General features: G+C 38.9%; 1 protein-coding gene across 2 annotated transcripts in view; it reads left to right on the top strand.

Annotated features, from left to right (window-relative positions):
* Positions 1–12,180, top strand: part of vps50 (VPS50 subunit of EARP/GARPII complex) — a 253,418-nt gene that overhangs the window by 202,726 nt on the left and 38,512 nt on the right. For both annotated transcript variants that reach the window (XM_079829018.1, XM_079829017.1), the window contains one exon: positions 10,801–10,949. In XM_079829018.1, the coding sequence (XP_079685144.1) occupies positions 10,801–10,949 (149 nt within the window). The remainder of the gene's footprint in view (positions 1–10,800; positions 10,950–12,180) is intronic.

Here is a 12,180-nt window from a genome sequence, read left to right as displayed (position 1 = left end):
ATGTGCTCTGACTGAATAAATACATCGGCGATGACCGGCAGCCAATGAGAGAGTGAGATACAGGGCATGGGGAGGTTCGGGGAGGACTTATGGACCAGAATATCAGTATTTTAATAGATATATTTACAATTCTATCATACAGAAACAAAGCACAAACATTTGCTTGACCAGCCGCAACAGCAGCACGGTGCAAAATGATTTATTTACCTCAAACTCTCTTTTCAGGACACTATCATTGCTCCCTGTGTCTCCAACCGTTTCCTCCGCCATAATGTTTTTTTCTCCTTTTCGCTGTAAATCAGCGCACAGACAACTTGGATCGCAAATTTCTGATGCACGTGTGATCTCGTGTTGTTTCCTCGTCACTTCTCGCTTGTGTTTGGTTGTGAAACGTAGTTTGCGGACGGGACAGAGCTGTCAGTGATTTTTCATAATGTGAAACCCCCTGTCGCCGATCCATCGTGCAGTGTGAACACAGCAGCAACTGAATGCAAACACAGATAGTCATGCCGTGTGAATAGAGCAGTGATCCGACGAGTTTGAAAATCGTGCAGTCTGAACTCGGCATAAGGCTGGGCAATGCTTACCTTCCCCTGGCCACGGACTTGAGACTTGGGTGAAATTTTGTCACTAAAACCACTGCCTGCTGCTGCTTCTAATTGCTTTTAGACGAAAGAAAATGCCCATAGCTTCACCGTAACATTAGCACATTGGTGAAAAATATTTGGCAAACGATCCTGTGCGTATCTGTTTGTGCACTCTGAAGATCGACAAGGAGTGAGTGAGTGAGTGAGTGAGTGAGTGAGTGAGTGAGTGAGTGAGTGAGTGAGTGAGTGAGTGAGTGAGTGAGTGAGTGAGTGAGTGAGTGAGTGAGTGAGTGAGTGAGTGAGTGAGTGAGTGAGTGAGTGAGTGAGTGAGTGAGTGAGTGAGTGAGTGAGTGAGTGAGTGAGTGAGTGAGTGAGTGAGTGAGTGAGTCAGTCAGTCAGTCAGTCAGTCAGTCAGTCAGTCAGTCAGTCAGTCAGTCAGTCAGTCAGTCAGTCAGTCAGTCAGTCAGTCAGTCAGTCAGTCAGTCAGTCAGTCAGTCAGTCAGTCAGTCAGTCAGTCAGTCAGTCAGTCAGTCAGTCAGTCAGTCAGTCAGTCAGTCAGTCAGTCAGTCAGTCAGTCAGTCAGTCAGTCAGTCAGTCAGTCAGTCAGTCAGTCAGTCAGTCAGTCAGTCAGTCAGTCAGTCAGTCAGTCAGTCAGTCAGTCAGTCAGTCAGTCAGTCAGTCAGTCCTGAAGTGGAGTGTGTTTTTATGATGTGAGTGAAGTAATGATTTTATGTATTATTCTGTATATGTTTTATGAACTTCTGTACGTAGGGCCAATAACATCTACCTGTCCAGGGACTGCGGGTGGAAATTAGCATTTTTTTTGCTATAACCTGGCACATGACATCTCTTCTTTTTAAGACTAATGTTTTTTCTGTGCATTGTCCCTGATCAAATAAAATAAATTCAAATTCAAATTATAAAAGAAGCACTTTTGCGCGCATTCTACCAATCCATATCCCACGGACCGTATGCAATCTGTTCAAACGAATAGGGTTTTGTGAACGTAGATGCTTTATTAGCAAATAATTTATCAGCAGTGTTTATGTTAGGATGTGTAGGTTGTGCGGTGACAAGTTAAATCGTGGAAATCTTTTTAAATGGGAAGCGCATCTCCTTGGACTTTTCCCTGGAGTTTGTTTACCCTCTGCTTTGGTATGTATTGTTTTTATAATTGTGTTGGAGTAATTGAAAAGCTTTTGTGCCTTGTGTTTACAAAGTATATAGGCATAATACAAAGGTTTTGTTGTAATTTTTAGGATGGACTATCTATGTTTTGGTGTTAATATACAATTTTTGTTGATTGTTTTGGTGAAAGTCTGTTTCTCAGATCATAAAAATTTGTGCCCCCCTATGAAAACGAAATCCCCCCGCAATTATATATGTTCTGGCGATGGCACTGGCACTTTCTGCAAGTTTGTAGCGACACAATCACTACATGTCTTTACTTGCAGGGAACTGGCTGGGCTGAAAACTATGTTGGTGAAAAATGTGTGATGCGACTTGGATTGGTTTGAGGGTTACATTTTGTCATCTTTTATATTATTTCCAGGCAGGGATAACAGACTGAGGCTGAGTGCTGGATGTAAGGGCTTCTAGTTTAAGAATATTCAGTGACTATAAAAAGTATCCCCTCCCCAGGAGTTTGTGTTTCATTTAATCTTACAGGCTTTATTTTGGCACCTGATCAATACAGAAAATATTATTTCATGTCAAATAGGGAGAAAAAAAAAATCACAACATTTTCAGATGTATCAAGTTGGTTTGCAGCAGATGCAATATTTAGTCTGTGTGGATACTCTAGCGCTGTGTCTGAATATGCCTGCTTCCATACTATATAGTAGGCGAAAAACAGTATGTGAGTAGAGTAGTATGTCCGATTCATAATATTTGTAAAACAGTTGGCGAAAAGTACATGGATGATAGGCTTGCTACGATAGTCGGTGTTGCCGGTGTTACCGGTGTCCAGACTCAACACCGGTTACATCACTTGCCCACCGTGGCACCGCCTACCGTCTTTTTGATTTTTTTATAGTAATAAAATAATTTAGTTCAGTTAGAGAACAGACAATACAAATAAAAACTGAACGTATCTGCTTAATAAAGCAGGATCCGACCGTGAGTCTCGGCAGCGGCAGGAGTCATTCATCAGATTTAAGAGTGAGGAGCTGACGGAGATGATCGCGGAAGATTTGGTTTCAAAGCGAAACGTAAAAGCGCCTATTTAAGGGAGTTTGTCATTTGTTTTGTTGTTGTGTTTTTCATTAAAAATAATAGGCTAATGAACCCACAATTCAAGCAACCCGCAGCCGAATTGGCGCTAATTCAAAACCGTAAAATGTGCACGGCCGCACAGAGCGCGCATTGTTTACTTTCGCCTGGCTCGGCAGTGCGAGCCTCCACGCTACGCTGACTGCGCGCATTTATTTTTGCCACGCGTACCCTCGCGCTCGTGCGGGCGCGTCGAGTATAAACAAGTGGAAGAACTGTTATTCATTCATGGCGTGCATCTCAATCATAGACTGATCAATGCTTGATCAGTGCCCTGACTACTGAACTAGGGAACTGATTGAGACGCACCCATGGCCTCACAGAGCGCGCATTTACAGACGAGCTGTCATTCACGGTGTGTGCGCACTGGCGCGTTTTCAGTTCAGAGCGGTCGTGTGCATGTTACTTTCGGTTAGATAGAATTAGTGATTTAAAAGCCTCCGCCGGTGATACCGGTATTACCGGTGTTGTCACACATCAATTAACCGGTGGGAAAATTTCCTCACCGTCACATCCCTACTGGATGACCTACTAATTCCAGGGAGATTCTGCACTTTCAATGAACACTTTACAATCCCATGAGGCCACAGGAAAATCCATTTGTGAATAGAAGTGAAGCAACGCAGGTGACGCTGTAGGTCATGTGACACTGACAATATGGCAGATGTAGTACGTCCGAATTTCATTCAGGTCCAGGGCTTGACATTAACTTTTTTGCTCACCAGCCACTGTGGCTAGTGGTTTTCCAAAGTTACTAGCCACTCAGCATTTTCACTGGCCACAATTTTGACATTGATACCATGGGGGAAAACTGCAATATATACATTTTGTTATCATCTCATAATTTGTCAGCAAGAATATTAGGCTGCTGTCACTTTAAGACCTGATGCACGGATCCATTATACTGTTACACATGCGTTTTCTTTCTCAACTGTTTACATTCTTAAAACAGGGCTCGACATTAAGCATGTTCACGTGCTTGTCCTTCGGACAAGTAAATCTGTCATCCACTTGTCCGAGTAAAAAATGTGCTTGTCCGAACAAAAAAAAAAAAACAATTTGTGTGTGTGTTGTAAATAAAATGTATTCTGAAGCAATATTCTCACCAGTGTTCAATCAGCTTTGACATATGCATATTTGTGATATTTTTACCTTTTATAAAGGGCATTTTTCCCCTAATCTTGTTAAATATATGCTATGATTCAGATTTACTTTTATATTCTTAAATTGGATCAATAAATTAAATTAGAAGACGACACTGGCTGTTACCAGTCAAATTAAATAATTTACACTGCAAAATTACAACTGAATTAAATATTGTTATGAGATTGTTTTAAATATTTTTTTGAATACAAATAAGAAATGTTGGAAAGATGAAACTAAACCACCAGTAGGTGGCAGCATGTGACCGTCTGAATGAGTGAGTCATTGAGTCGATTCGTTCAAACGCTGATTCATTCAAGAATGAGGCAATCGTTTACGAATAGTTCATTGAATCTTTGATTCTATCGATTCATTCAAAACACGCTGTTGCAGTGACACGCGTTCTGCTGTGATCTTTTGGAACTATTTTCGCTGCTGAAATAGAACAAAAACAGTCAATATTGCATCTAAAATGTAAGTGACTTAATTTTAATAATTGTTTATGGAACTGTCATATGAAATCAGTGTCATTTTCAGTCGTGATGTTATTCAGGAAAACAACACTCTTGGTAATGTGATGTTGCAACTGTATCATGTTATAAATATAAATAAACTCCACATTTCTACATTTTTACGGCAGTGTGTTAACTGAGTTTCTCTGTGTGAGCGGCGCACATTTGTTGTGAGAGGCTGCGCGAGCGTCGACAGTGCAATGTTAGTTATCGTCAGGTCATTATACATTATTATCATTCACTGTCAATCGCCACTTACAGTAATGAATGCAGAATCATTCTTGCATTTGGTTGATTCGCTAGTTATTTTTTGTTAATGACGTTTTATCAGGCTACTTGTCCGTCAGGCAAGTCAAATTTTCTTTCACTTGCCCCTTCAAAAAATCCACTTGTCCCGGACAAGCGGACAAGCGTTAATGTCGAGCCCTGCTTAAAACATAACTGACTGTGTTTACATAAATATTTTGACATTATTTAGTGTGTATTTGACTGTTTAAGCGCAATAAGCAGCGAAAAAGAACTACATTTTGTGCTCAGAGGTGGCTTTATGTGCGTGCACTTTGGGTGTGAGCACAAAATCTGCAGGAATGAGTAAAATTATGCGCAATTCGTGCAATCCCACTTCGAAATTCAAGCCCTGTAACACCAACATGTGTGAGTGAGGAGAGGCGGGTTTGAGAGAGAGAGAGAGAGAGAGAGAGAGAGAGAGAGAGAGAGAGAGCTGGTATCGTGTATCTATTCTGTGGAAAATGAGGATTGGATTGGAAGCATTTCAGATATTTCAGTATTTGTGTAGCAACATTACATGGCACTTCGCTTATTATTTCAGATGCCTTTTTAAAAGACTACAATTGAAAAAAAGTATATATAAAATTCAACCTTCAAAAGTGGCTAATCTGATTGACTACGTTACACGCCACTGCTGAAATCCACCCACATTTGGCAGGTTGGCGGATGTTAATGTCAAGCCCTGCATACTACACACATTCATACTAGAATGTACTATCTTACCAGTCATGAAGAAAGTTTCAAACCAAGTGTAGCACATACTATATAGTATGCGGTTTGGACGCAGCATACGTCTCTCTCAGCTTTGCACATCTGGATACTGTAATTTCTCTTCATTCTTTTGATCAGAACTGCTGAAGCTCAGCAGGTTTCATGAAGATCCAGATTTTTTTTCCCCTTCCTCAAGTCCGCCTATAAATCCTCAACTGGACTGAGACCTGGACTCTGAATTGGCCACTCCAGGACATTTAGCATTGTTGTTTTTAAGTAGCTTTGGCTTTACACTTTGGCTCGCTTGAAGACAAATTGTCTCCCTGCAGGTGTCTTGGAGGCTCCATTTAGTTTTCCCTGCAGTTTTCAACATTTATTAAGACTCTTTATTAGTTCGTACTGTCGATTAGTGCTAGAAGCCAAATTAGTGCACTTTGACTAAATGGTGTAAACAGAAGCGTGATTCAGTCAGAGGGGGCTGATCACTTTTACTGTTTTATGTGTACGCTTAAGATGTCTCTCTAGCTGGCATTTCGTTTCACATTTCATCAGACGTCATGTACTACACATGCCCTTGGGTTATGGTCTTTTAAAGGTCATTTCATGGACTGAATGATTACTATGGACAGTGTTTTTATGTATAGTACAATCCGATTAAATATTTATCTTGCATCCTTCAACATAAATATGCTTTTGGAAGATATTTGTTCTGACCTCATTGAAAGGATGAATGTCATATAGTGGCCATATAATTGTTCAGAATATATTACACTGGACAAAAAGATCAATATTGCTTTGAGCTTTGAACATGGTGAAATTGGTGGCCAGGAAATGACCTCAGAATCTTTCATGTTTACACTAAAGTGTAGGGACAGTTAATAGACTCTGGTCAGAATTCATTGATGCTGAATCACCTGCCTTTTGCTCTCCATGCGTTTATATTATTATATTGTTCTCTGGAAAGAAAAGTGAAAACTGTCAATGCTTATGTTCGGGGTTAGTGAGATGTTTTAATGTTTGTGAACCAAGGCAGCAGTTATTATAAATCGGTAATATTGTTAAATATTATTACAATTTACAATTATTATTTTCTATTGTAATGTAATTTATTTGTGTGATCAAAGCTGAATTTTCAGCATCATTACTCCAGTCTTCAGTGTCACATGATCCTTCAGAAATCATTCTAATGTGATGATTTGCTGAATAAGTAACATTTCGAATTATTATCAATGTTTAAAAAACCGAGATGCATTTCTTTCAGGATTCTTTGATGAAAAAATACTTTTTTTCTACTATATAGTTTTGTCTACTATCACTTTTGATCAATTTAATACATCCTTGCTGAAAAGAAGTTTTCATTTATTTTTCCAGAATCTTACTGAGAACAATGTAGGATTTTCTTTTTCCCACCCACACATATATTAAATGCTCTTCTAAATCTGTAAGCGACGCATGCAGACTGGATTGGATCTCTTTTTAATTCTACAGGGAGATGTCTACACTTGTACCAAATCAAGCTATATGATTAATTCATGTAGACTTTAATACACACATCCGCAAAGGCAGCTCTTCAGCGGTAATCACATATGACCTGAATTGGTCTCTGTAAGGATTTTGGGAAATAAGGCTTTGAATATTAATGATGGAGTGACACAGATCAAATCCCATTGTACTGTTGTGATATCCCAAACCAATTTTCATGTTTTGTGAGGTGATTCCACAGGTTCATGTGAGCTGTTTTCAAACACCCACACTTTAGAACAGATAGTTTTTTGGCCTACTCTGAATTGTTTGCAATTTTTTGTTGAAAAAACACTGGTACTTTCCATAGTGAGCATTAATTGATTCAGCTTGATTTATTTTATTATTGGTTTGTTAATATCTTTTATTTTTATATTTTAATTATGTTAATTTTAGTTTAAATTTGAGTAATTGTGGTATGTGCTTTTGTCATGTTGTTAGTTTTATATACAGTTGCAAGAAAAAGTATGTGAACCGCTTGCAGAAGCAGTGAAAATGTGAATCATTTTAACAACATTAGAAGGATCATACAAAATGTGTTCTTTTTTATTTAGTAATGTCCTGAATAAGATATTTTAGATAAAAAAAAATGTTTACAAATAGTCTGATGGTTGTTCATGAGTCCCTTGTTTGTCTTGAGCAGTTAAACTGCCCAACGTTCTTCAGAAAATTCCTCCAGGTCCTGCCAATTTATTTATTTTCCAGCATTTTTTGCATATTTGAACCCTCTCCAGCAGGGACTGTATGATTTTGAGATCCATCTTTTCACACTGAGCACAATTGAGGGACTCAAACACAACTATTAAAAAAGGTTGAAACATTCACTGATGCTTCAGAAGGAAACACCATGCATTAAGAGCCAGGGGTGAAAAATGTGGACCTCTTCATCCTGTTCAAAGATTTTCTTATTTTGTTTAAATATATATATATATTTTATTTAGTACTGCCCTTTGAAAGCAAAAGAAGATATTTGCTTTTTTCCCGGAAGACAAATTAAGTACAATTTACCTTGATCTTCAAATTCAATAAGTTTTCACCCCCCGGCTAAATAAAAGAGTCTCTGATGTCCCCACGTGTATGTGAAGTTTTAGCTCAAAACACCCCACAGATATTTTTTTTATAGCATGTTAAAATTATCACTTTTATGAGGGTGAGCAATAACGTGCAGTTTTTGTGTGTCCCTTTAAATGTAAATGAGCTGCTGCTCATGGGCCGGAGGTTCAAGAACTCCAGTTAGCATATCTGATAACCTCATGCAGACAGGCGATGAAACTGTTTAGCCTTTTATGTTCAAACTGGAGTCGGACAATGATGGAGAGACTCAAGAAGAAGTGACAACATGTAGAATGCAACAAGATGTTCCTGAATGGTTAGCTGATGTGGCGTTAACAATCTTCAAGTCATTGATTAGTATATTGTGTCATGATATAAATTCTCAACATAGCCTCACCCCATTTGTTACGTGTTTCCGGGGGCAGGATTTATGTAGATTTCAGGGTTAGTGATGTCACTTACCTGGGAGGAAGCTTGTGTAGTCCGTACCAGCCGTTTGTTGTAGTCCATAAAAAACTATTTCTTTAAAAGAAAATATCTCCCTTTGCTTTAAACGTTGAGCGTCATAACTTTGCAGATGTTGTTTATGCTCAAACAGCAACATTACACACTAACTAAAGTTAAAAAAGTGAAATCATTATCAACACCCCTTTAAATTAAATTACTTCAGTTTTATTATATGGTATTTGTGTTACTGTGACATCTTAATGGGATTAGAGTTAGTTGGGGTAAGTGTTTTCTGGTAACCGATGTTGATTTCAAATCACCAAAACAAACACGCCCCTCTTTTGATAGCTCCACCCCACACATTATAGGGTTAGGGATTAGAGGGTTATATCGATCATGAAAAGAGGAAACAAAGGAAACAAACATATATTAGGAGTTTATTATCGTACTTTTCGGACACACTTTGGGAGTTGACGCTTGAAACAGACAGCGAGGAGGTTTAGATGCTCCAGGCTTATACAGTGTGGAAATCACCCTGCAGCCCAAGACTGGTTTCCCACTGAAGCTAAGCAGGGCTGAGCCTGGTTAGTACCTGGATGGGAGACCAACTGGGAAAACCAGGTAGCTGCTGGTAGAGGTGTTAGTGAGGCCAGCAGGGGGCACTCACCCTGTGGTCTGTGTGGGTCCTAACACCCCAGTATAGTGATTGGGACACTATACTGTAACAAGCACCGTCCTTCGGATGAGACGTTAAACCGAGGTCCTGACTCTCTGTGGTCAATAAAAATCCCAGGATGTCCTTCGATAAAGAGTAGGGGTGTAACCCCGGCATCCTGGCCAAATTTGCCCATTGGCCCCTCTCCAGCATGGCCTCCTAATCTTCCCCAAATATATGATTGGCTTCATCACTCTGTCTCCTCTCCACCAATCAGCTGGTGTGTGGTGGGCGTTCTGTCGCAATATGGCTGCCGTCGCATCATCCAGGTGGCGCTGCACATTGGTGGTGGTTGAGGAGATTCCCCCCTTCTGTATGCAAAGCGCTTTGAGTGCCTAGAAAAGTGCTATATAAATGTAACAAATTATAATTATTATTAAATGAATGGGTCTTATCATCGCTGAAGTGAACGACAATACGATCGCAAATGGACAAGCAAGCAAACATGACACGTTCAAGCAAAAGCCAGCATATATTAAATGAAACAAAATCAATGTTACTCGCCTATCGAGAAGAAATAGCGACCTTAGCGCTCCTTGAGTTCTCTCCAGCGCTTCTTGCCTAATCATAAGCCTTCTTTTGTTCCACACACATCTTCCACATGTTTTTTATCTGCCATCTCTCTCTTTCTGTCGTGGCTCGGCTAATAGTCCGTCCTGTGTTGTGTGTTTTGAATATTGACGTGCACTGAGCGCTCTCTTATCACCATCATCAGTAGACACGCCCCTTACTGCTGATTGGCTATAAGTTTGTTTTCATACTCGGCCCGAGACACTTTTCTAAATCAAAATACCACTTACCCCACCTTTAAAGCGAATGTGAATAAATGCGCAGCACGACGGTTCATTTTGGGTTTTGATGGCTCTCTTGGTGAGTGTGTAGGGCTGTGTCATTTGGTGCAAAGCGCTCTTGAATATGGTTAAGGAATAAGTACGTTTCACCTTGCAACCCTCACTTGCAGGTACAGGATGATGGGAAATCAGAAGCGTGTGCAATCCTGATTTACATATCCTGAAACAAAGCATTTGCATTTGGTGGCAGAACTCGCAGTTCCTTATTAAATTCCTTTTTTTTTATGCTGTGTTTGGTCTCATTTTACAGCTCATTTACTCATTACTTTTATTCTAACTCTAAACCTCTGAGGTAGTTATCCACTTTCTGGTAACTAAAAGCGGCTTTGACTTACTTAATGTGCAAAATATTGTTGGAAGAACATTTTGTTTATGTCCAGCTGTCAGTATTTCAAAGGATTGCTTTTTCCTTTACACAAGTGTTTTTTCTGGATAATTATGTTGAGATTTGTTGTGATTCTTGGTTGAAAAACAGCAGCTAGTAGGTTCCAATACTTCATGTGCAAATTTCTGAATTTGAAATCAAAGCATGCCAAGCGTCTTATTAAACCTCTGTTCATTTTGTTTGTTTAATAAATTCACAGTTCCTTGGAATACTGACAGTATTTTTACTGAACACCGTATTCATTGGAGGAATAATTTCAGTTCTGTTACCTTCATTCGGAGAGGATGAGTCTGAATGTTTGTTGTTGTTTCTGCAGGAGGCTGGAGGGGAGAGCGCAGGTCCTCATGCGTCTCCTGAGGAAAGGAAGGAGAAGGTCCCCAGTCCTCATCTCAGTCAGCTGGTGATCCTGACGGCTAGTGATGCGCTCTATGGTTTGGCTGAGAGAGTCGTCGCCACTGAATCACTGTAAGCTACTCTTTAACTGTATTTATTTTATTTAACCTTTATTTAACCAGGAGATTGTCCCATTGAGATGTAAATCTCTTCTACCAGGGAGTCCTGGCCGAAATGGCAGCACAGAGTAATCACAACAAAATAAAATAAATACAAAAGACACACAAAACGAGAAGTACAAAATACAAAAAGTTCTGTCCAGCACTCATACAATTACAATTCTTAATAATTGCTAAAAAAATATAAAATTGAGTAAATTAAGTAAATAAACCTCCAAAAGGTTTCTAAGAATATTTAAAGATGGGAGCACTTCTAGCATCAAAATACTCTGCATTTCATTCCATAGCCTAGGAGCATAAGAGAAAAAGGCAGTTTTGCCCAATTCAGAGTACGATCTAGGCACAATTAAAAGTAATTTTGAGGATGATCTGGTTTTATAAGTACAAGTACAGTATGATAAAAGACTACAGATGTATGGAGGCAATTTGCCTAATAGAGCCTTAGCAGTAAACAGCAGCAAATGCATTTTTCTCCTCTGATACAAGGAGGGCCAACCAACCAGCTCATACAAAGTACAATGATGGGTACGTGTAGGAACACCAGTCACAAAGCGTATTGCAGCATGAATTTTTAGTGGAGATAGGTTTGCATGCATATAGATCACATCAACATAATCCAGCACACCGAGGAAACAACTTTGAATGATTCTCTTTTTAGCTTCAAAGGGAAAACATTTCTTTAAACGAAAAAGAAACCCCAATTTAGGTGTGAGCTTTTTTAAGAGATTTTCAATATGAATATTAAAACTCAACCTTTCATCAAGCCATATACCCAGGGATTTATAGTTGTTAACTTTTTCTATACAATCCCCTTCTAAGGTTAAAATAGGTGGAATCACAATTTTAGTACGAGAACGGGTAAAGTTCTCTATATATAAAGTAAATGTAAAGTATATATAAAGTAACGGGTAAAGTAAATATATATATATATATATTTTTTTTAGTATTTATAACCAAGTTTAATTTTAACAATGTATATTGCAATACCTGAAAGGAATCTTGTAATAGCTCTATGGCTTTATTCATGGACTGTGCTACTGTATAAATAATTGTATCATCAGCGTATCAATGTAGTTTAGCTGTAGTTATCTCATTACCTAGGTCATTAATATATATTGGAAATAAAACTGGTGCTAAGATTGATCCCTGTGGGACACCTTTATTCATTTTTAAATGTATAGAAG

This window comes from Gobio gobio (genome assembly GCF_949357685.1).
Source record: "Gobio gobio genome assembly, chromosome: 11".
Classification (NCBI taxonomy): Eukaryota; Metazoa; Chordata; class Actinopteri; order Cypriniformes; family Gobionidae; genus Gobio; species Gobio gobio.
The sequence above is the reverse complement of the archived record's forward strand: the minus strand, read 5'-3'. Positions and strand labels throughout refer to the sequence as shown.